The sequence below is a fragment of the Canis lupus genome, chromosome 8 (assembly GCF_011100685.1).
Source record: "Canis lupus familiaris isolate Mischka breed German Shepherd chromosome 8, alternate assembly UU_Cfam_GSD_1.0, whole genome shotgun sequence".
Classification (NCBI taxonomy): Eukaryota; Metazoa; Chordata; class Mammalia; order Carnivora; family Canidae; genus Canis; species Canis lupus.
The window spans coordinates 14523968-14549318 of record NC_049229.1 but is presented as its reverse complement, the minus strand read 5'-3'; the positions used below and the strand labels follow the sequence as shown (position 1 = coordinate 14549318).

Here is a 25351-nt window from a genome sequence, read left to right as displayed (position 1 = left end):
CTACACACACACACACACACACACACACACACACACACGGATATTACTTAGCCCTAAAAAAAAAGAACGAAATCTTGCCATTTGTGATAACATGGATGGACTAGAGGGCATTATGTTAAGTAAGTCAGGGAAAGAAAAATACCATATGATTTGACTTATATGTAGATTCTAAAAAACAAAACAAATGAAAAAGTAAAATAGGAACAGACTCAGAAATACAGAGAACCTACTGGGAGTTGCCAGAGGGGAGACAGTTGGGGAGATAAGTGAAATAGGTTAAGGGGATTAAGAGCTACAAACTTCAAATTATAAAATGAAATCACTGAGATATAAAGTATAGCATAGAGAATAGTTAATAGTATTATAACTTTGTAAAGTGATAAGTGGTAATTGCACTTGTTGTCATGATCATTTTGTAATGTATGTAAATGTTTAATCACTATGTTGTAAGCCTGAAACTGATATTATATTGCATGTCAATCATACTTAAGTAAAATGGTGTAATCTATAAAACTATGGTACTAGATAAAAATCAGTGTTGTATGTAGTACATATTTCTTAAGGATGATTATCAAACTACAGTTTGCCCTTACCTGTCTTATTCTAATAGTTGGGTACTTAAACTACTAGAATATACTGGATTCTTTCTTGGAAAGTTTTGCACTATTGCTCATTGCAGCATTAAAAAAATCCTTAATTGTAGAATAAACTGGTCTATGATAAGAAAGGCTGGAGTTTAATCATAGAGGAGAAAGGATGAGGGAAGACAGAGTGGAAGTGAAATTTGGGTGTACCTGGTATCATTTATTCTTTAAGTGTAAATTCTTGTTCTTCAGTTTTTTAATCCTTTTCATAGGCCACATTCTAATCAAAAAGTTGGAGAGTGTGACACTGACGTATATTTTACTAAATCTGGGTAGGAGTGATTTGGTAATTTTTGTTGTTGCTGATTAATCTCATCAGTGGATTAACAGGATATTAATATATGAATGAATAGACCACATTCTGCAGGGATTCAACGAATCAAGATTTACATATGCATATGTGTAATATGTTGTGGCGCATCCTTTCCTATTTCTAAAAAGAAATAAAATATAATTAAGAAATGTAACTAAGTGTAACTGAGAAATATAATTGAAGTAAATTAAATTTACCATGTAAATTATGAAATAATTATAGTCCTATTTTTATGCATCAATTAGAACATCCAATTTTTGCATCATTTTAAAAAATAAAGCTGTCAGTTTAAACAATTTATTTTCCCCTGATTTTTATTGCTTATAGCCTAATACTGAGCTTACCCTTTGTCATTTACTATCCTTAAATAAAAATGATAGATAAAAAAAATAATACATCTACATACCTAATTAAATAGTGGAAAGGAGGGAGGAAGGAAAGGAGGAAGGTACAGAAGGCTGGTAATGCAGGTGTGTTTTATAAGTGTGTTCTTTTGATTACTCAAATACTGAAACTAGTTTTGTTATTAGAGACGTGAGTTTTCAGGATGCCAACAACTCTTGCTAATGGCATGAACAACAAAAAAAGATATAATCAATCACTGATATATATTTCTGATAAATTTAATATATAAAAATGTTTTAAAATTTGGTTTTAATTATAAAATGGAGTTAAGTTATAGATTCAGATAGTGAATAAAAAACCACATTTATAATTAAGTGTCTATGGGACATTTCAAAGACCTGGAATACAAGATAGTTTGTGTGTGTGCAGACTCTTATTTATCTTGTAGTATGTTTAGCATTTCCTGGCTCACCCCATTAAATCCCTAAGGTATTCTCAATTTTTGTGAAAACAAAGCACTCTGAGAGTGCCCTGTAAAAATATGGTAATGTCCACTTGGAGAACCAGTGTTTGAAATAGAAACATGAAAGGATATCTTTTCTACCTTCACATAACTTATAGTTTAGCAAGAAAACAAAGATGCAAAATAAGTATTACAGAAGAATATTGTTAGGATCTTAGAGTGTGAAAGACAGAATACCTAACTCTGTTGAGGCTTAGGGAAGTCTTCATGGAGGAGGTAGTGTAATATGAAGTGCAGGTAAATGGGAAAGGAACCACACAGTGTGAATAGCATCTACAAAGATGTGAGAGACCCTAAATTATTTATTTATATGGCTCTATTTAAGAGGAGGTGGGAGGGAGTGCTAGGAAATAAGAGGTAGGCAAGAACTAGACTCTGTTCAGAAACTTATATGCCATTGTAGTTAACAGTGATTACATTCTAGATAAATACTGGAAAGTCTTTGAAGGATTGTGAATAGAAGAATGGTACAGATAGTTACATATTTTGGAAGATCATATCAAGCCCAGAATGGAAGATAGATTGATTGGAAGCCAGCCTTGAAGCAAGACGACTAGTTAGGAATTATTAGCAATGTTTGAAGGGAGAGAAGTACCCAGGACAGTGGAAATAGAAGGAAGAAGACAGATAAGAGCTGCGTTGATGGTAAAATCAATATACCTTGAAGATTAGTTGGGTGAGAGAAATGAGTTGGGAAGTGTCCGAAGTTTGTTTCTCTTGCAACATGGTAGCTGCCATTCATAGATGAATAGAATTTTTTAAAATGCAAGTTTGGTAGTGGTGACTGTTGTGTCCAGAGGGGTTGGTAAGAATGGATAGGACTTGGTTAATAAACTTAACTTTTAAATATTTTGAGTTGGATATGTTTTGGGGTCATTCAGATAGAAATGTTCAGAAGATATCCGATCATAGGAGTATGAGACTTAAGAGTATAATATACTGTGATATATTATATTGGCTTGAGATAGAGCTGATTTCAGTACTTTGAATAGCAGAGTAGTTTGTCTTAGACTAAATCTGCATATTGCAATTATAACCTCTAGACAAAATATTAAAAAAAAAAACTAGCCAACTATTTGAAAATATTGCTGAGTGACCAAAAGCAGAAAGAAACTAAAAAAAAAAGGGAACAACTCTGGTGAAATGTATGTTTTTGTGGCTTTTCACCTGAGGGAACTTTGTACTCCGTAAGACTTTTGACAGCTAAAACTTAAGCAGAAAGATGCTGTCTTAGTGGTTTGAAGTACCTAATATTCTTCTTCTCTCTTTGGGTAATAAGAATTTTAATACTTTAAAATAAATCTAAGCTATTTTCTGTTTTATTTGTTTGGTTTCTGGCATTCAGTTTAATACAAAATTCATATTTTACAGACTTTTAGGTAACATTAATCTTGTTTTTAAATGTGTAAGTTATATAAGGGAGATTTATTTAAAGGGAGATTAGATACATAGAAAAATGTCTCTGTATCTAAAATGTTAAAAATTTTATCTGACCCTTTGGATGTTTTAAATTTTCTTTATATTTTTGTCAATTAGAAGAACCTTTTTTTTTTAAAAGTGAACCTACATTGCTTTTCTAATCCAGTGAAATATCTTCTCTTTTAAGAAGATGCTAAGCAGAAGGACCCGATAATTTCCAGTTTACTTCTTCAGCTTACTCTCTTGTTGCAGCATTTATAATGAAAATTAAAAACTTGATATTTCTCTTTAGGAAAATGGGACTGATATTGTTGATCACGTTCGAAATTCTTCTTGGGCAAAAAATGGCTCCTACCAAGATGTTCTTCATAATGCCTCCGAAGAAATCATAGAACAAAACATACGAGCTGGTACCCAGGCAGTTTTGCAGGTGGTTCACTTTTTGGTTATTAAGAAAAAAAAAATTACAATAAAATCATTAAATATTTCAAATATATGGTTCAGTATTTCATTGTACAGTATAATTTTTTAATAAACTCAACATCCACATTTGTCAGTTTTCATTATAAAATATTAATTTTGTTTTTTCCTTAACTTTAACTTCCTAATAAATATGTATTGGTAAATATTACATATTACTTTTACAGACAAATTTGTGTAAATTGTGTCATGGTGTCCCATCATCTGGTACTTTCTTTTTGCATTAACCATTATGTTTTTGAGTTGTGTTGATATGTGTTGTTTTCTAGTATTTTACTTATTTTATGATTATTTACTTATTCATTTTTCTGTTGATTTTTTTAAGTTTCCAGTTTTTCCCTATCCTAAATAGTGCTACATTGAATATTCTTACCTATGTACTTCTTTTGCACATGTGGAAGAATTTCCTTAGGATATATACCCAGAACTGGAGTTACTGGGTTGGAGGAGTTGTACATTATCATCCTGACTTTACCAATATTGCCAAATTGTCCTCCAACATAGTTCTAATAATTTACATTTCCTTTAGAATGTTTGTGAGTTCTCATTTCCTTGTATCTTTCCCTTTTACTTAGAGTCCATTTTAATTTTTGCTGCCCCATGTATATGAAATGTTTTCATTTTTTTTAGTTTGTGTTTCCTAGTTTTAATTTGCTTTTTCTTCATCAGTACTGAAATTGAGTATCTTTTTATGAATTGCCTATTCTATTCATATGCTTTTCCTATATTCTGTTGGGTTGTCTTTTTCTTGATTTGTAGTTCAATACAGTTATTCATTTTTTAAAATCGGACTGTTCCTGTTAATGCCACATGTGACCTCCACATTGTTAAATCAGATGTACACTTTTTTTTTTAAGAGAGAGAGAGAGAGAGAGCATGTGCAAGTAGAGGGAGGAGGGGCAGAGGGAGAAAAAAAGAGAATCTTAAGCAGGCTCCACGCTCAGCATGGAGTGTGACACTGGGCCTGACTGATCTCATGATCCTGAGATCATGACCTGAGCCAAAATCAAGAGTCAGATGCTTAACAGACTGAGCCACCCAGGTGCTCCAAATGTACATTTTTCTATCTTAATGGAGTTGACAGGAGCGTTTTATAGAATAGAATATTTCCTCACTATTGAAACTCTTCTTTACTTGGCCTTCAGAATAGCTTCCCTCCTGTTTTTCTCTTGTCTCAGTGGCCACCTCTCAGAATCTTTTTACTGATTTTTTTTATGTCCCTGATCATTTCATTGTTAAAGTGCCCAAAATCAGTTTTTTGATCTATTTTCTACTTACTCTCTGGCTCATCTCATTAATTCCTCTGGCTTTCAATGTCATCTATATGGTGGATCATCTACAATTTTATTTCTAGTCTGAGACCTCCTGTCTGAACTCTAGTAGTTGTCGTGTTTTGTTTTGTTTTGTTTTTTAAGATTTTATTCCTTTGAGAGGGAGAAGTAGACTCCCTGCTGAGCAGGGAACCCAACATATCCTGAGCCAAAGTCAGACACTTAACTGATTGAGCCACCCAGGCACCCCTGAGTCTTAAACTCAATTATTCAAATACCAAGTTAGCATCTTCACTTGGATATCACACTTCACATCTCAAACTTGACATGTCTGAAACTAGCCTTAAACATGCTCTTACTATAGTTTTCCTTGTTTCATTTATAACACCTGTTTTCCAGGTGTTCAAGCCATTTTGTTTGCTTTTATTTTTTATTTTTATTATTTTAAAGACATACTGATTTAGAGAATGCACAAGAGCAAGCAAGGGGGAGGGGCAGAGGGAGACAGAAATCCAAGCAGACTCTGTACTGAACGCAGAGCCCAACACAGGGCTCTATCTCATGACCTGAGTCAAAACCAAGAGGCAGATGCTGAAGTGACTGGGCCACCCAGGTACCCCTCCCCCATCTTATTTTATATTGTACATCTAATTTATAACACATCGTGGTCATCATCATAATGTATGCAGAATCTATTCAGCATTTATACCACCTCTTGTGTCCAGGCCTCCATGATGTTTCATCTGGATTATTGCAATAAACTCCTAATTAGTATCCTTGCTTCTGCTTTTGCCCACCTATCACCGTGGTGTATTCTCAACACAGTAGCCAGAGGGATCCTGTAAAGTGTAAGTCAGATCATACCATTTTTCTGCTCAAACCCCTCCACTGACTTAGCATTATCACTAAGCATAAAAGCAGAAGTCTTTAATGATCTATAAGGCTTTATATCATTGCTCCTCAAGGTGTGGTCCAGACTAGTTCTGGCCTACAAGATAATTTCAAAACTGAGAGAGTTTAAAAACTAAGTCATTTAATATTCCTTGATTTTGATGAATTTTGTTTATATTTTTGTATGTCTTCATTTTCCTTTCCTTATTCATTTTTATCCTGTTTTACAATAGGATTGGTCTGCAAAGTTTAGGGGGAAAACATACTCTTTCACTACTGGCAGTGAGGCAGTCTGCCTCACATGCTCTGGTTATGTTTCTCAACATCATTTCCCAACTGCTTCCCCACTTTAGCACTCCTTGCTGTTCCTCAAACATGCTATGTAGGCTTTCACCTCAGGTCCTTTAAACTTGCTTTTTACTTTTTGGAATAATTTCCTCCCAAATTGCTCATAATTATATCCTTGTTTTATTTCTAATTATTGTTTATTTATGCCTGTTTTTCTTGATCAGTGTTGGCTAGAATTACAGATTTATCTCTTTCAGTATTCTAAAGTTAGCATAATATTCTTTTCTCTCATGATTTTACAACTATGTTTTATTATGTAGTTCAGGGATTTATATCAGGATTATGGGTATAGAAGATGCAAATGTCCTAGGTTCACAGTAAATGAAATGTTCTGTACCTCCAAGGTATTCGAGAACCTTTGTACATACCTGTCACCATTATAATTACTTTCTCTTCAATAACAGAATATAATTAATGATTTGATTATAATTTTTAAATTTTTCTATAATAAAAGATGCATTTAATGGCACCTCAGTAGTACTCTTTCTCTTCATGCAGTTTATTATTACTAAAGCAGATAAGTACATAGCCTATAACCATGAAACAGAGGATATTGAACACCTTATTCTGAAAATTCTTCCTGATTTAGGTATCATCTTTTATCCTAAACTCTTTGTGTTTTTATTGTTCCTTTCATTTTATGACAGCAATTATATTAAAGCTCTCAGTTTTAAAAAATTCTGTTTTTCACTTGGTTTATTTTCCTTGGGTGCCTAGTAATGATTTTATATTTGTCTGGATAAACATAAAAACAAAATGGTTTAATGGGTTTAAATTTCACCTGTCAACCTAGTTGATAGAGATAGGGTCAGAATTAACCTTATATATAGTATTATGCTTTTAAGTTCATTGTAGATCACGTAGTGATCAGCATCTGAATTTATTTTTTCTTTGAGAAATTTTAATTTTATAATGAATAGCTAATCATTTCTTTTGTCTTAGGTGTTTATTATAAACTCATCAAACATATTTCTTCTTGAACCTGCAAATGATATTAAAAACCTTCTGGATGAGCACACAGATATGTGTAAACGCATTCTTAACATTTATCGGTTCATGGTTGTACAAGTATCAATGGACAAAAAGACTTGGTAAAAAATATTTATCCTTTATTTTTAATTGTGTATATATAATTATAGTAATTTTTAGAGGAATAGCGTCTGTAAACAGGGCTTGTCACAATATTGTAAAGGCTTCTATTAGTAAATCTTTTATGTAATAGTTATGATGACAATAGTCTCCACTTTATCTCAGAAGACATCTTTGATCAGCCTTCTTGGATTATTTTTCTAAAGTGGACATGTGATGCCTTCCCCCCACCACTCTCAGGAATGAATACGTGTGTGAATAAATGAATTTATGCATGTGTAAATAAAAGAATAAGTAAATGATTGTATGAATGCCTGATTCCTCGACCTGGCATTCAGGGCCATGTACATTGAGGTCCCTGCCTACTTTTCTATCTTTCTCTCAAACCTAAACTTTACCATGCATAATGGGATTTGGCTTTTAGCTTAACAATTCCTCTTTCTTCCACAGAAAGAGAAACTTTTCTGTTGAATAGCTTATTCTTGCTATCTTTTTCTTTTGTCACAATAGCTATCTTTAGATTCCACCTTCCTTTTCCCACATCTTCTTACTTGAATTTCCCCCTCACTGCTTTCATCATGTATTTGTATCTGTTATAGCTCTTTTCAAAATTGACCTAATCCTTAAATTACTTGTATAAAGGTCTGTTTACCTCTGAATTGAAAGGCCCTAAAATGTCAAAGTATGTCTGTTTTTGTTTTCCTACATTTCTTTTTTCTTTTCTTTTCTTTTTTCTTTTTTCTTTTCTTTTCTTTTTTTTTTTTTTTTTTTTAAGATTTTACTTATTTATTCATGAGAGACACAGAGAGGCAGAAACACAGGCAGAGGTAAAAGCAGGCTCCATGCAGGGAGCCCGACATGGGACTTGATCCCAGGACTTCAGGATCATGCCCTGGGCCAAAGGCAGGCGCTAAACCGCTGAGCCACCCAGGGATCCCTATTTCCTACATTTCTTAGCATAATATTTTATATATTATTTGTATGCTATAAATATATTTTTTAATGATTTTATTTTATTTATTCATGAGAGACAGAGAGGCAGAGACCTAGGCAGAGAGAGAAGCAGACTCCATGCAGGGAGCCCGATGTGGGACTTGATCCCAGGACTCCAGGATCACTCCCTGAGCCAAAGGCAGATGCTCAACCACTAAGCCACCCAGGCATCCCTGTATACTATAAATATTTAATTGAATGGAAAAATAGGCCTTTTGGGAAAAAGAGCAGTTATTTTGTTTTTGTAAAAATTATACATTTTCATTATAAAAACCAAAGAAGAGTTTTAAAAAGAAAATTGAAGTTGCCCCAAAACTCACTCTCTGGAAGTAATCATTGTTTGCCCTTTGGTGAACATATATCTGGTTCCCCAAACCATGCATGTAGTCACATAGTATTAAGCCATTTGTATGTACCATAATTTTCTTAACCAGTCCCCTTTTGATGAATGTGTAGTTTATTCATTTTGTTTTTGGGTGGAGGGAAAAAGAGTAATCATCCTTATACATACATGATTTTTCTCCTTTGACTTATTCTTAAAAAATGGAAGTACTTAGTGAAAGAGTATGCCTAATACATGTTTTGCTGCATATGAAAATATGGCTTTACTTTGAAAAAAATCTTTATTAGCATTGATATAATCCCACCAGAAGTAGTTTGTTATTAGCTTAATTGGAACACTTTTCTATGCCAGGTATCTTGTTAAGCACTATGCATGCATTTTCTATCTTAATCCTTGTAGCACTCCCTCAGGTGGATAACATCTCTATTTTATATGGTGATCCTTAGGTGCAAAGAAATTAGTTCATTTATCTTTGTTGACATAGCTGAGATTTGAACTCGTCCTTCAGACTTCAGAGCCTAGGTTATTATCTAGTAACTGTTCTACTTTGACCATTCTTTTGTTAGTCTCCACTCTCCTTCCTTTTTTTTTTTTTTTTTTTTTAAATGTACTTTACATCAGTGCTGTTGAGCCAGGTTAAAAGTGAGTGGCCTGCTATATGGAACACAATTTTAGAATTTAAAAAAAATTTATAAGTTCCCTTGAAGTCAATTATGAGAGATTAGTCATATATTTACATTGAATTTATGAGATTTTATGAATTATTATTATGTTACAAAGTGAAAAGTTATAAATGAATGAGTTTTGATTTGACCACAAATCAGTTAAGATTTATTTGGGAAGTCTGTGCTTTATTGCATATGTAGTTGATTTCAAAAAGCTTTTCATTTCATACAGCTAAGCCAAAAGCCTAAGATTACAAACGTGGCAGCTTTGATTTTTCTCTTATGAATAAGTGCATGTATTTATTTATTAATAAATTCAGGATATTTTTCTTTTTTTTTTTTTTTTTCAGGATATTTTTCATTGAGTGATACTTTTCTATTTGATTCTGCGTTCACTTCCCAAAAAATGATGACATCTAGGTCTTGTGATCTCTTGCTGCCTCTGGCACATTTCTCACATGGACTGTCCCACATATTACTATGCCTAGAGTGGGTCTGCAGACGAATCAGAGAGAGGGCTGTGATAGGGACTTGGGCTATTAGCCTGGCTGTACACCCAAACTGAAATACCTTTTTTCGCATGTGGTTGAATCAGTTTCCAAATTATTAGGTACAAATAAGCACCTGGTCTTAATAATAAGTATCTAGGAGAAAGAGGCAGAGTAGAACTAATATTAGGATTGTCTTGATTTGGAGTACACAAGGAGAGTACAGAGCTTAAAACTGGCCAAACTTAAAAGAATGGAAAAAGGCAAAAGAGTGGTTGATGGTCCTTGATTACCTGTCAGGATCATTGTGACCTATTAATCTTAAAAATCTTACAGTTTTTGAAATTTCACCTGGTATACTTCTGGATCTGTGCTTGTTCTCCATATTATAAAGATGGATTAGATGTATAGGCATCATGGTAGGACTATATTGTATAGATAGAAGAAATGTTCTTCAAACAGCTTCCTTAAGGTTACTACTTGATTTTGGGGGTTGGATCGGGGGATTGGAGCAGTCTCCACATTCTCACCTGCCATGTCATCAGCTTTTGCATAAATTTTTAATTGATGAGAGGGTTTTGTAACTGAAAAATGGTTTAAAAATGGCTGGTATAGTTTATAAAATGGAATTTTAAATTTTAATATTTAAAGAATTCTAAAAATTTGAAAGACATTTGATATTTGACTTATTGAAAGATAATATATTTTATAACAAATATTAATTTTAAAATTCATTAACCAAAAACAAACCTATGTAAGAAGGAAACATTAATTAATTTTTTTACTTTAAGGGAACAGATGCTGCTTGTGTTGCTCAGAGTCACGGAGTCTGTACTGAAGATGCCATCACAAGCTTTTCTACAGTTCCAGGGGAAAAAAAATATGACCTTGGCAGGTCGACTTGCAGGACCTCTTTTCCAGGCAATAAAAACAAATAAATAAATAGATAAAATAGATGGATAGATATGTATTTTTATAAGATTCACTGGGCCCTGAACCTGTTACTTGGGGAAAAAACTTTAAAACAAAGATTGTTTCATATTAAAGGATCTTTTATAGAACTAAATTAAAAGTTGCTTATCTATAGGCTATTTGCCATACATAGAAACTCAGAACCTAGTATGAGTGGAGGAAATACCAGGTCTGTGAAAAAATCATTGAAACAAGCCGACGATATTTAACTTTTTCTCTTATGTGGCATACTTACATGATCTCAGAAAGCTGCCAGAGAGCTTCATGAGTAATGAATGGTCTGGTTGTTTGCTTTATGAGTTTCCAAGTTTCTGGCATTGTTAGAAAAACAAAACTTTCTTTTAAGTTGGTCTTTAGTAATGGAAAAGTAGTTAATCATGATTCTTTCTTATCAGGCTGTTCTGTAAGACTTTATTCACTTCTTTAAGTATCAGTGGTAGTTTTAAATATATAAAAATTACGTATTGTGTTTCCTAACCTGACTTTAAATGTATTATGGATTCCTTGGAAAACAGCAAAATAATATGTTCTTAAGATGACACATTAAATACAAATACATGGATAAAATGGTTCTTAATATCAAAGATAAAAAGCTATTCAGATCTAATTCTTGGCCATAAATATAGTTATTCAAATCATTTTTTTTTTAATTTTCTTGTTTGCCTGAAATTTTATGCTGGTAGTGAATAGTATTTTGAAACCTGTTACATTTATTATCTAAACTCCTCTTAACTTCATTAGCCCTTTTTTAAAAAATTTCCCAATTGTTAGAACTAATCCACTGTTGGAATCATAGGAAGGCAAAATTTTAGCTTGCTATATGGAATAACTTTTTTGTAATGTGAATGTTTAAAGATAGAATTAAGAATCACTAGTTATTACTTTACACTCTGCTCATTTTCATCTTACATTTAATATATAAATGTATGTGAATTCCTTAGTAGAATTTAGAGTTAAGCTTTTGAAAAACTCTTTGGTACTTGTTTGGTACTTGTTTCTTCAATAATAGTTTTTTTTATCTTCAGTAGAAATCCATAAAGTCTCAGGGGTAATAGCTGATCACTAATTTCTGCCATTCAGTGAATAAGTTTTTTTATCCTATGATTGGATTTTTTTTTATAGAACTTTTAATTTTTCTGGTATCTTCAAAATGAAATTTAATTTATTCTTTAACTTACAATTTTTCAAAAACATCTCATCAAGTATGTTTCTAGTAACTCTTGTTTTTAGAATATTCAAATTGTATACTGATTTTCATCTTAAGTTATAGAATGTAGGTTTTGGTCAATTTAGCTCAATAAGCATTCATAAATAATTTCAATGTAATTCAAATTTTTAATAGTGTGGAGACTCTTTAAGCAGCGTTTATTTAATATTAATGTAATACAGCATAAAAGATAGTTACAACTTCAGGGATAGTTCTTTTCAGTTTTGATATCTTGTCCTAATTGCTAGATTGTTGAGTGCGACAATTGTTAAAATGAAATTTATAGTAGATATTAATGATTGCATGAATTCCTTTATAAGTATTATGTACCAAGAAAGGATCATGGATATTATGTGATTTAAAATTCTGCTTGTTTTTAGTTTTTTTTTTTAATAATTAAATATCTGAATTTGAACATATTGCATTGTTATTTGTTTGTCTTTATAGACTCTTATAGTTGCCTGGATCAAAGCAAATCTAAATGTATACATCTCTCGAGAACTATGGGATGACTTACTCTCTGTATTGTCATCATTGACCTATTGGGAAGAGTTAGCCACTGAGTGGTCACTGACTATGGAAACACTAACTAAAGTCTTAGCTAGAAATTTATATAGTTTGGATCTCAGTGATTTACCATTGGATAAGTTGAGTGAACAGAAGCAAAAAAAGCACAAAGGGAAAGGTAAGAGTTGTCCATAGAGATGCTTCACATAAATTTGTTTAAATAATTTGGTCTAGGAAAATTAAGTTAGGAAGATGGGGGAGGGTAAAAAGTTGTTTTCTCTTAACTGTTCCCTCCTTCATTTACCCTCCAGATTAAAAATTTTCAGTAATAAAACGTGTAGGTACCTTGTAATTTTTCTTGAAATCATTTCTTAAAATCATTAGTAATTTTGATGAGAAAGTGTTCTGTATATATCTAGCTAAATTTAAATAAACAATTTAGAATCTTAAATATTTTTAATGATTAACCAAAATGGAAATTAATAAATTGCTCGTTTTTGTCATATGCATTTTTTTTTTTTTTTGGTTAGAATTTATAAGGTGATTTCATGTTACTCTATTAAAGAGAATTATCTGAGAAATTCTTTTGAAAACATTTTCTTAGTTTTAACTAAAAGCAGACATTCCCTAGATGTGGATTATGTCTTTCTTGAGTGTTAAAAAAAGGGGAGAGGGACAATAACAGTGACTATATTGCTAATACGTGTTTTTATAATGGGACAATAACAGTGATTATATTGCTAATACGTGTTTTTATAATCTAATGTATTAGTATTTTTCATTTTTAAGTAGTTGCTAGCTAGAGATTATATCTGAGTCCACATTTTATATTTAACAGTAGTCCATCGATGTTAATTATGTGACCAAAATATTTTTTCCTGCACTGGAAAAAATTCTCAACTGGTATTATAGGCAGGTAGAGATTTAATAACTTCCACCACAGGATGGCTTTGGTTAACTCATTTCTTAAAGTTTTTTTGCTTCTCTATCCAAATGTTTCTTTTTTAATGGAATAAGTGGATGGCAAAGGATTTTAATAATAGTTTATTTCTGATGGTTGTATTTTAGAATTTCATATCAGTTTTGGAATATGATTTTTACATAAATTGAAGTTCAGAAAAGCCTTACAGTACACAGATGTTTAACTTGATACTTTATAATACATTTCCAGTAAACCTGAAAATCTGAGGCAAGGTAGCATGCATGATTTGAAGAGATTATTAATCAGGTGACAATATACTGAGATTGAAAATCTACATTTCTAGGAGTTGGACATGAATTTCAGAAAGTTTCAGTTGACAAGTCATTTTCTAGAGGATGGAGTCGTGATCAGCCTGGCCAAGCCCCAATGAGACAGAGAAGTGCAACAACCACTGGTTCCCCAGGAACCGAAAAGGCAAGGAGTATAGTACGGCAAAAAACTGTTGGTATGTATTCTTTAAAATAATGAGAATTGTACAGGGCAATACGTTTATAGTCCTTAGTGATAATGTATGTAAACGTATAATTTTCTTATCAGTTAGCTTTGGTCGTTAAAGGAAAAACTTCTATAGCAAAACCTTTTCTTCAGGGGTACTCAAGAGTCTGACAAGAGGCTGTGTTATCCGTTGCTATTAAGATTTATCTTACATTACCGTTTTTATGTAGCTTATTTTACTGTAGGTATCAGTAATTTTAAACTGTTTTTTACAGAATCGAAATAGAACTCTGATTCACTTTATAGAACTCACACATTAACTGGTAGAGTTTCTACTAAGTGAATATACTCACAAACATGGAAAATAAGGGTAGCTGATTTTCAGTGCTGCAATTCTTAGATTGGAATTCATGCTTGCAGATAGCTAAGACCAAGTTAGAGTATGTTGTTAGGTTCCTTGCAGCTTTTAACAGACATGGAAGAAACTTCTGTAATCTTGGAAGTAGCAGTAATGAGCAATGATGGGAAGAATTTCTGGATATAGGATCACTCAGTATGCTTTGGACCTAGCTACTATCTTATTTCTCTTCCTCTTGGTCTGAATTGTAGTAGAAAGAATACTGCAATGAAAAATATGAAGGCTTTGTCCTATTTTTTTTCTTTCTTTCATCACTGAACAGCTACGTAATCTTGAACTCTTCCTAGGCTTTATTGGGAATGATAATACCTTATATGACTGAAACAAAGTTGCTTGAAATTACTTTAGGCTTTACAATTTATGATTTTTTAAAAAGATTTATTTGAGAGAGAGAACACATGTGTGCATGTGTACATGTGCACAAGTGAGCAGGAGGAAGAGCAGAGGGAGAAGTAGATTCCCTGCTGAGTGGGAGCATGACGCAGGGCTGGATCCCAGAACCCTGAGATAATGACCTGAGCTGAAGTCAGATGCTTAACTAACTGATCTACCCAGGCACCCTCAGATGCTTAACTAACTGATCTACCCAGGCACCCCTAGAGTCTGTGATTTTTGTGGCAGGAGCATTTTTTGTGGAAATATATCTATATTTAATGATAATCAGTGAAAGACACTATTAATTTTAAAGATTTAAAACAATTAAAAATAACAGTTAATTTTAAATCCTTCAAAAGAATTATATTTTCAAAATTGTTTTCTGCCTGTAAAATAAGCATAGAATTACATTGATTGTCTATGTCAAGCAAAAATAAGAAATGATACAAGGAAAAAGGGTATGGGTGAATTAAAATTATATATTTTAAGTTTTGGCATAGAATCACTTTTTGAGATTAAGATGTTGATTACATCTGAAATGCCTTCATTTTATATTAATGTCAGATTTTAATGAAAATTTTTGTGTATTGGTTAGGACAGACTTCTTTTAAGTTTAAAATTTTACTTTGTTTTACTTAAAACATACCTTTTTTTTTTAGAGTTCCTCATATAATCTTTCTGATTATAGAAATAATTTATGCTTAATGTAGAATGTGAAATTTAAGGAAGCATCAATGAACTAATGAGAAATGATCATTAACATGTTGGCATATTTCTAATCTTTAAAAAACATAATAAGCAAAGTACTCATCTTAAATTCATACCTATGATTATTTTCTGGTACCTATACCAAAACAACCTTGTCTGGCTTGGTCATTAAACAAACCTATCAAAAAGTTGAAGCATTAAAAATTTTGTTCAGAAAAATACCTGCATAAGTTGGAAAATACTGAAAAGAGCAGCAGATTAATTTAAGATGGTGTTTGAGTATATATTTTCTTAAAATATTTTTAAAAATTTTATATCTGTAGTGAGTGTACACAGGTAAAAATTCAGTCTACGATAAAGTGTATACATTCTAGTAAGTCCTTCATCACTACTTCTAAGATTTTGCTTATGCCAACACATTATTAAAGGAGATACTTTAGACTTACTTTAGAATGAGTTTGTAAGAAGTTAGTTATGATATTCATGTTGGAACAAATACATCACTGTTTCTGTTTTCAGATTTTCCTCTTAGTTTATGTTTTTCAAAATATTGGACCTTAGTTTGGGGACTTATAAAGATATTTCTGCCAGTGGAGATACATGTATGTATGATATGAATTTTATTTAATGATAAATATGGAGAAGTATATGTAGTGGTTTAGAAGTGAGAAAAGGCCAGACTTGCCTGCCTCCTATTTATTTTGTGTTTGGGTGCTTTTAGTGAATACACTTGCTGTTCATGAATTTCCTATGCTGCATGACAACTCTTGAATGAAGGTTACAGTTTTTGACATAATGCGTGTATTTTATGATCCATGATGAATTTATGTGGAATACATCTATTTTTCTTTTTTATTCATTTTTTGGGAAGAATAAAGATACAAAACCTTCAAAAATTGGCATGCTTAGATGCTTGAAAATATGTTTTTATTTTTTGATGTTATATTTCTTATACTGCCCTTTCATCTACATAAAACACATATTACAGATTTAAGATCAGTGGTGTGTGTGGCTTAGTAGTGAATGTGGCAGTAGGAATTTCAGTGGCTTTCTGGAGATTTCTGACCTAAGCTTTAGATTAGTAAATCCCCAAAATTCCTAGTAGCTAATTCATTATAAGTAATTTTCTATAGTGCAGGTTACATGGCTGTGAGACACTGGACAGATTTTCAGGTGTGCATAAAGACCTGTAGTGAAAAAATAGAGAGGTACATTTTTGTAGAATTCATTTAGGATCATAACGAACTTAAACCACTGTGATTATGGAAAGTTCCAAGGGAAATGCTCAAGTTCTTCCTTCAAGTTGGTGGTAGGAGAGAACAAACAGAAGGAATTGTTATTTCCAAGGAATTATGTAACTCAATGAAAAAACAGAAGAAAACTTGTAATCCTTCTATAGAATTGAAAATTGAATCAAATTCATTTTAAAAGAATCAATTTAGTTTTAAAACAAGTATTTCGTTTTGATTTTCTCCTCTATATGTTCACAACTAAAGCCTTTTTCAAAAAATTATGCTTGATTCCCCAAATACAGATACTCATTCAGTAAACATTTATTGAGCTCATATGTGCCAAAAACTAGGATTATAAAGGTCAGAGAATATAGTTGTGTTTGAAAAGTTGGGAGGCTGACATAAAAAACACACAGTCCACAAAAAATAGATTGTAAGCTTTGCAAAAGCAGGGATTCTTAACTGTTTTGTTCATTACTATATTGCTAATAAGTTAATTACATGGTAGTGTCAGAAAAGCTTCATAGATGAGATGACATTTTGAATAAGAAGGAGAGTCAGAAGGAAGACCAAGAATATTACAAATTTCACAAAGCCGTATTGTGAAAGAGCATGAAAGATTCAGGGAACAGTGTAAAATTCTCTGTGGCAGCAGCATGTGAGAACAGGAGGAGAAGTTGCAATTGCAGTGATTATTACAGCCAGGTCACATGGGCCTTGTGTGACAGGTTAATGAATTTAGGCATCAGGGAACCAAGAGTTTCCATTAACCAGGAAAACCCAAGATTCTGAATTGATATTAATGCTCAGATTTTTTTTTAAGCACTCCTATTATACTGGATGTTATCAATATTGATTCTTTTAAGTCCTCTATTCATACATAACAATATACATACCTTCATTTGTTTAAGAATCTCTACACTAAAAGTTAAGTTTAAAAAATGTTTAGGAAGTATAAACTAGAGATCATTAATTTATTGCTAAGTGTGCTAAAATTTGTCTTTAATTGTATGAACTGACGCCTCCTTATAAGAGACTACAAAGTGCAACTACAAATATAATTTTTGAAAAGTAATCCAGTTTTTTTTTTGTAATCCAGTTTTTAAGTTATCTTTAAGAACTTAATCTTTAGAGTTTTTATATTATATGCTTAAGATTTGAATTAGCACTAACTTATTTTTCTCAATGACTTAATTGTTCATCTAGATTGCAAATTCTATTTTCTGTAAATATCTCTACTTAAAATTTAAATTATACTGTTAAACTTTATTTTTTAAAATTTATTTGAAAGAGAGCAAGAGCACAAGGGGATGGACGAAGGAAGAGGGATAAGCAGGTTCCTTACTGAGAAGGGACCATATGGGGTTCCATCCCAGGACCCTGGGATCATGACCTGAGCTGAAGTCCCACTGCTTAACTGACTGAGCCATCCAGGCGTCCTGTATGATGTTACACTTTAATGTAAATAAGAGATATTAATTTGAGTAAGCATTCTTTTCCTCCCATGTTCAAATACTAACCATGAGATTCAGTCCTTTAGATTATGAATTTCATAAAATGTTTCTAAAATGATCTAGGGGTGACTTTGAAACTTTGTAGGGAAGAGTATGAAAGTAGAAATGATTTGTTTTTGGAATTCAGCTTCATTAAGAAGAATGACTTGGAATTGCCTCATAATGGCTCAGAGAAATGCCCAAATATAGTACCAAAAATTTCTTTCAACTAATAATGTTGAGTTCTTTTTAGGGTTTCCATTCAATGAAATTTTCAACCCTTGGTTTTGAGAATATAAGCTAATTTAAAGTATCTACTGATTTTTTAATGCTATACTATTGTAACTGCAAATAATAAAAAGCATTTTCCTGCTTTACACCAAAAACTTTACATTCGAAATGTCATGTGTTCTCTGGTTTCTTTCTTACAGCTTGCCAGTATTTGCCGTGCTGAAATGTTTTAATTTAAAATTTCCTTCCTTTGTATCTTTTAGTTTTCTCTGTTGCTGCTTTTTCTGTGACACAATCCTTTCATTATAGTCACTCTTCTTTTTTCCTTCCCCACTTCTTTCTTTTCCTTTTTAAAGCCATGAGAAGCCGATCCATTGGTGAATGTGCTCTGCCATCGGCCTATATACGCAGTGCTAAAAGTGCTCCTGTTCTGATCCATACTTCCAAACCCTTCTTGCCTGATATTGTTCTCACTCCCCTTTCTGATGAGCTTTCAGGTAGTGCCACCTCTGCTAATTTCTGCACCACCTTTTTCACTTTTTAATCCTTCTGCTTTCAAATTTTGCTTAATCAAATAAACTCTTCAAAGTTAATTTCTTTGGGGGAGGTGTGGGAAATTGGGAAAGTGGTTGAGAAATCAACATTTTGAGTTATTTGAATTCTCATGCTATCCTGGCAGTTCATTCTGGAAGTGCTAAGTTTAGTGCTGTGCCAATGTCTAGTATTTTTGGTTGTAAATTTTTTTTCTGTTTGCAGTTGAGTTTTTTCCTTCTCAGGTGATTAAAAGAAGTAGTAATGTATGTTTATGTCATTATAGATGTTTGACAAAAGATGACTTGGAAGGTAACAATCAGAGCCTTGACTTTTAATTTCCCATTGTTTTGACTAATGATATGGTAAATCCTGAATATGCATCTGCATCATCTGTAGTAATGGAAGTAATAATTGGGAAAAGAACATAATCTTAGAGTTGCTTTGGAACAAATCTTTGTATTTATATTAGATTATGATAGTATATAGAATTCTAAGAACTCATTTTTAAGCCAAGTAAACCATTCTGTGAAGCCCCAATTTTTAAGGACCTTCGAAACCTGGTCAGCTTTTCAGCCTCAGGTCCTTGATTCCCAGTACTAGAATGAGTTGGTCTGTAAGGTTTAATTAACATATAATAAAATATATAGATGCTGGGTTTAGTTCATGATTTTTGAGACTTACACACACCTCTGTTAACTTTCATCCCAAACAAAATATAGAACATTTCCATTATCCCCCAAATTCCCTAGTGACACTTTCAAGTCAGTACCCCTCCTCCACAAAATCACTTTTGATTTCTATCACCATAGGTTAGCTTTTTTAAAGAATAATTTTGCGTGAATAAAATCATAAGGTGTCTTGTCTTTTAGAAGCAAATATGTTGAATAGTTATGCAAAATGTGCTAGCTCTTAGAAAATTAGTTGTACATTTTTAGGTACTTTCGTATCACTCTTATGAGTGTTTCCCTGATGTTGCCACTTATGGTAGGGTTGATTTTTTTTTTTTTTCCTTTTAAACAACCTATCTCTATCCTTCTTGTTCCTAATGTATTAAAGGCTTATGCAAGGAAAGGTGCTTTTTTTTTTTAAGATTTGTTTATATTAAAGGGTGGAGGGGGGAGGAACAGAGGAAGAGAGAATTGTGAAGCAGACTCTCCACTGAGCATGGAGCTGGATGGTGGGACTCTATCCCAGGACCCCAAGATCATGCATGATCTGAACCTAAATCAAGTCAACTACTTAACTGACTGAGCTACCCACATACCCCAAAGGGAAGGTACATTTTTATTAATAAGATAATAAAATAATGGTTTCCAGTAAATGCTTTAAAAATATAAAGTGAAGTGCTTCCTACCACATTTTTATTAATAATGATATTTCAGGTGAAGTGCTTTCTACCACCCAGAATTTCATTAAGATCAGAGATTTCAGCCAAACCAAGGGGGTACATACTGAGGGGTGAATATACATAAATACATAGATACTCTTGTTGGTATTTTTTGAAAATACTGTAAATGAAAAAACTTAATGTCTTTTCTAAAAATGAGAAAATATTCAATTATTGGATGTGATATGTTTGTGTTTTCTAGTTCAGGATACCTTGATTGATAATTACTTAGACATAATCTTTATGATGTTTTTGAGAAGTGTTCAATATTATTTTTTAGAAAATAATAAAGTGTGATAGAAATAATGAACCTTTAATGAATTTTATAATGAAATTGGTGGTTGACTTTGCAGTTTTATGGATGACAATAATAAAATAGAAAATTTGGCCTCAAACCCAAACCTACATGCTCAATAAGTATTTCATGATGAATGAATATATATTTGACACCAAGAAGATTAGGCGACTTGAATAATTTAAGCTATTAATGCAAAAAGTAGTAAGATTAGAAAATATATAAATGGAATAATAGAAATTTTAACATACAGAAGAAAAATTTTTGTTGCATATGATGCTCAGCTATAAATAAAGAATTTGGATACTTTGTCTCTCCAGTGTTCCATTTAAGTACTGTGTAAATAGCACTGATTTTGGTTGATTGCATTCATTTATAATTTAGGTTAGGTAAATTGGCCAAACAGTGTTTCTGTTCTTTTTGTTGTTGTTGCTTTTTAAAGATTTTATTTATTTATTCATGAGAGACACACAGACATAGGCAGAAGGAGAAGCAGGCTTTCTGCAGGGAGTCCAATGCAGGACTGTATCCCAGGACCCCAGGATCACGCCCTGAGCTGAAGGTGGATACTCAACTGCTGAGCCACCCAGGCATCCCAATGTTTTGTTCTTACAACTAACTACATGATCTATAACTAAAACTCCTAAGTTGTTGTAAACCTCTCTTAGATATATATATATATATATATATTTTTTTTTTTTCTTTTAGTTTTTAAAAATATTTTTAAAGCATTTACTGGAAAACATTTTTGAAATGTTTAGAAACATTGAAATAAGTTTTGGCCACTAATTATTTTTTTTTTAAGATTTGTTTATGAGAAGAAGTGAGATAGCACAAAGTAGGGGGAGCAGCAGAAGTAGAGGGAGAGGGAGAAGCAGACTCCTGCTGAGCAGGGAACCCAACACAATGCAGGGTTTGATCCCAGGACCCTTGGGATTATGACCTGAGCCAAGAAAGGCAGATGCTTAACTGACTGAGCCACCCAGGTACCCCTTGGCCAATAAGTCTTACATGTTTCGATCAGATACTCTGCTACTGTGTCAAAACTGCCTGGAAGATTCATTTTTTTCTCAGAATCTTAAGGGCTTTACAAAATTCCTTCCCTGCAACTTACATAATATTTTGGCAGATATGCATGTTAAGTGCTGAAATATTAAAATAAAGGTGAAGTATTCCCTTTAAAATGTTGTAAGGTAGCACCTTAACTGGGGTAAGTGCCTATTTCATAATCCTTGCTTCACTGTAAATGTATAATTCAGAAAGATTACCTTTTTTTTTTAAAGATTTTATTTATTTATTCATGATAGACATAGAGAGGCAGAGACATAGGTAGAGGGAGAAGCAGGCTCCATACTGGGAGCCCGACACGGGACTCGATCCCGGGACTCCAGGATCACACCCTGGGCCAAAGGCAGGCGCTAAACCACTGAGCCACCCCGGGATCCCCGAAAGATTACCTTTTAGTAATTTAATGGGGGAGGTGTTTTAGGAAGAAGGTTTGAAAATAATTTTCTAAGTGGCAGTTCTAGTTGTTTTTATTTCCTTCATTTGGGATAATGTGCATTTTGTGATGGATTTAAAGAGATAAATAATGAGATATGGGTCACTAAATCAAAACAAACTTGATATCTGATTATCAAAGTAATATCATACTAGAAAATATGGATTATTTAGAAAAGTATATGAAAAATATACGTAATCCTCCAACCCAGTGCTTATTTATTGGTAATTTACAATACAGTTGCTTTCAACTTTTTGTGCATGCGTACATTTAAGACCTAAAAGCATAATTAGACTTGGTTATTTTGAGTAAAAGTCATTTTTCTTTTAAGACTTCAAAGGAGGAAGGAATATATAAAGTAGCAGCAAAAACTTCATTCCTGAAAAGTGACTTGTGAATGAATTCAGCATTTGCCATGCACTTGTATAAATTTACAACACTTTCTGGGAAATGTTAATAACTATCTAATGGATTAAAGATTTATAGTATATATCAACATATTAAAGGCCCCCAGAAGTCAGGTTTTTTAAGAGACACACAAACACATACTCGCCCCCAACTGTTTATTTCTCAAACTTATTTGAGTATGGAGAACTTTTCCAGGTACACACATTGATATTCTATAGCATTATGTTTCCAGAGCGAACAAATTTGCAAGACGTTGAACTAACCTCATAGTTTTAAAAATTAGCTATGAAAATTGGACAGGATTATTCTTACACAAGCTTATATAGTAGAAATCTGGATTGTTGGAATTTTTGATTGCCTCTGTTGTTAGAGACAAATTGTGAAGGCCTAGTGTTTGCTTCTTCAGGTGTTAGGCTTGTTGAGGGGGTGAGGGGGAGGGGAGATGGTGACGGGGAGAGATAGGAAAAGGAAAAAAGTTCTGTGAAGAGAGATTTTTTTTTAATAGTGCTAAATTTTTAAAAAATTGCCAGTCTTAGATTTTCAATGAAAATATTTGCTTATGTTTCCCTCCAAGGTTTGAGTAAATTTTACTATAGAATGTACAGAGAGAATTAATAAGAAAATGAACTACAAAGGAAAAATTTTTCATAGTTTTATATGTCTCCCTCATTTATGAGCAGACTAAATGAACTCAAAATATTTCCTGGGCACATCATTTAAAATCAGGAGTTGAGGTTTCTTTAACTACTTCACCAAAAAACAGTGAAAATACTCATAGGCAGCCACTCTAGCTTTTGATTAGAAATAGAGTTCTCTGGAAAAAATATTTACCTGATACTCTTGAATACTTAAGAAGCTGTTTAATTCCTTTTTTTCTTTTTTACGCTAAGATTTTAAAAAAATGGACCATCAGTTTTTTTTTTTAATAGCTTTTTTTTTTTAAATTTTTTTATTTATTTATGATAGTCACACAGAGAGAGAGAGAGAGAGAGAGAGAGTCAGAGACATAGGCAGAGGGAGAAGCAGGCTCCATGCAGGGAGCCCGACGTGGGATTCGATCCCAGGTCTCCAGGATCGCGCCCTGGGCCAAAGGCAGGCGCCAAACCGCTGCGCCACCCAGGGATCCCGGACCATCAGTTTTTAAAGGACCCTATTTGTGTCCAGCCCTTTTTTGTCCTCTAGTATTTTTGTTTAGATGTCCATTCAGCCTACACTGTTGTGTGATTCTTTGTGGTATAGCTTTGTACAGACTACACTATTTGGATAGCTGAATATCCCTGAAGAGTTTTTCTTAAATTCTGGGGACTAGTTCAACTGCATTTCTCTAAATGTCTCATTAGTTCTTAACAACAGACTCATGTATAACACTTGAAATATTTTTTTCCCCAGGCATCTGCCTCAGGTTTTGATGTAGTATTCTGGAGGTTGCACAGACATCTAACACTTTTTTAAAGCTCTACAAGTAATACAGGTGTCTGGGCAAGCATGCTTTCCCTGTCCCTTATTCCTTAACTGAATTATAGGGTTTTGTTTTTTTTTTAAAGACTTTTATTTATTTTTATTTATGAGAGAGAGAGAGAGAGGCAGAGACATAGGCAGAGGAAGAAGCAGGCTCCCCATGGAGAGCCCGATGTGGGACTCGATCCCAGGACCCCATCCCAGGACCCCGGGACCAGCATACGCTCAATTGCTGAGCCACCCAGGTGCCCATGAGTTATAGTTTTAACATTTAATACTCTAGGCTAACCAGTCTTTCTGTTTCTGATAAATGGATTACAGAGAAACCAGAAATCTCAGTAATTGCTCTTAAACAATAAATTAGCTTTTATTGTCAAAAATAATACTTTAATGAAAGAAGTGATACAAAAAACATAGGGTGGGCATCTGACTTTGTTTATGCTTTTCCAACTGTTTATTATTTTCTAATTAAGTAGTGTTGGTTTCTCACCCAGAAGTTTTACAGACCTACTTTCTTTGAACTGGTTCTCAAAACTGCTAACTTGTTTGTCATATTTGCTGTTAGACTCTAGTCTATCAAGGCCATATTAAATAGGCTGCTAATGTTATTTAACAGTGTTTCATTATTTGAATTCAGCTCTGTAGAGCAAAATATTTTGATCTCTCTACTTCTATTTTCTGAGTATCAGGAGAAAGAAGATGTTTCCTCTCATGTCCCATCCTGCTCCTAAATTCTACCTAATCAGGAGGAGAATTTTCCACCTCCAACCAAACAAGTAGGCTTCTACCTGTAATCTGCTGGTTCTAGCATAACTCCAGGTCAGATTTGTTTTGTTTTTGTTGAAATAATTTGTGTTAGTTTTTTTAAAGTACAGCTTTGAAGCTAACTTAAAATGGCATTACATAACATGCCCATAAACAAAATTGTAATTTTCTTAACATGAAAAAATATATTGGTTATTTGTTCATTTCCAAAATTTAAGAATAAAGGAAACAATATTAGAAGGATGAAAGAGTAGGAAATAGTTTAGTGGTTTAAATTTTAGTGGTATAAAATTAAAATTATTTGGAATTGATTTGTTGCTTTTAATTTTTTGTATGTGAATTAAAATTTCTTTATTAATTTCTCTAGCAAGAGAATTATGAGATTGGGGCATCAGAAGGACCCTTCCTGATTTAATGACTGGGAAAACCAAGTTGATAAAACTATTAGAATCTGTAAAACGTTCAGCAAAGTTGCCAATGCAAGAATAATTTAGAAAAATCAGTAGCATTTCCTAACACTGTCAATGACCAAAATACAAGCAATAAGATAATACAGTTGCAACAAAACATTAGCATAAAGTTTTTCCATGATTTCAGTGATGTAGATACTGCTTTGAATTACCTATAAATT

General features: G+C 32.8%; 1 protein-coding gene across 15 annotated transcripts in view; it reads left to right on the top strand.

Annotated features, from left to right (window-relative positions):
* RALGAPA1 (Ral GTPase activating protein catalytic subunit alpha 1) overlaps positions 1-25351 on the top strand; it is a 242119-nt gene that overhangs the window by 77004 nt on the left and 139764 nt on the right. For 10 of the 15 annotated variants that reach the window (XM_038544500.1, XM_038544498.1, XM_038544497.1 and 7 more), the window contains exons 12-17: positions 3537-3674; positions 7177-7325; positions 10604-10733; positions 12439-12676; positions 13764-13925; positions 18729-18869. In XM_038544500.1, the coding sequence (XP_038400428.1) occupies positions 3537-3674; positions 7177-7325; positions 10604-10733; positions 12439-12676; positions 13764-13925; positions 18729-18869 (958 nt within the window). The remainder of the gene's footprint in view (positions 1-3536; positions 3675-7176; positions 7326-10603; positions 10734-12438; positions 12677-13763; positions 13926-18728; positions 18870-25351) is intronic. The other 5 variants (XM_038544506.1, XM_038544501.1, XM_038544510.1 and 2 more) reach the window with 1 other exon arrangement.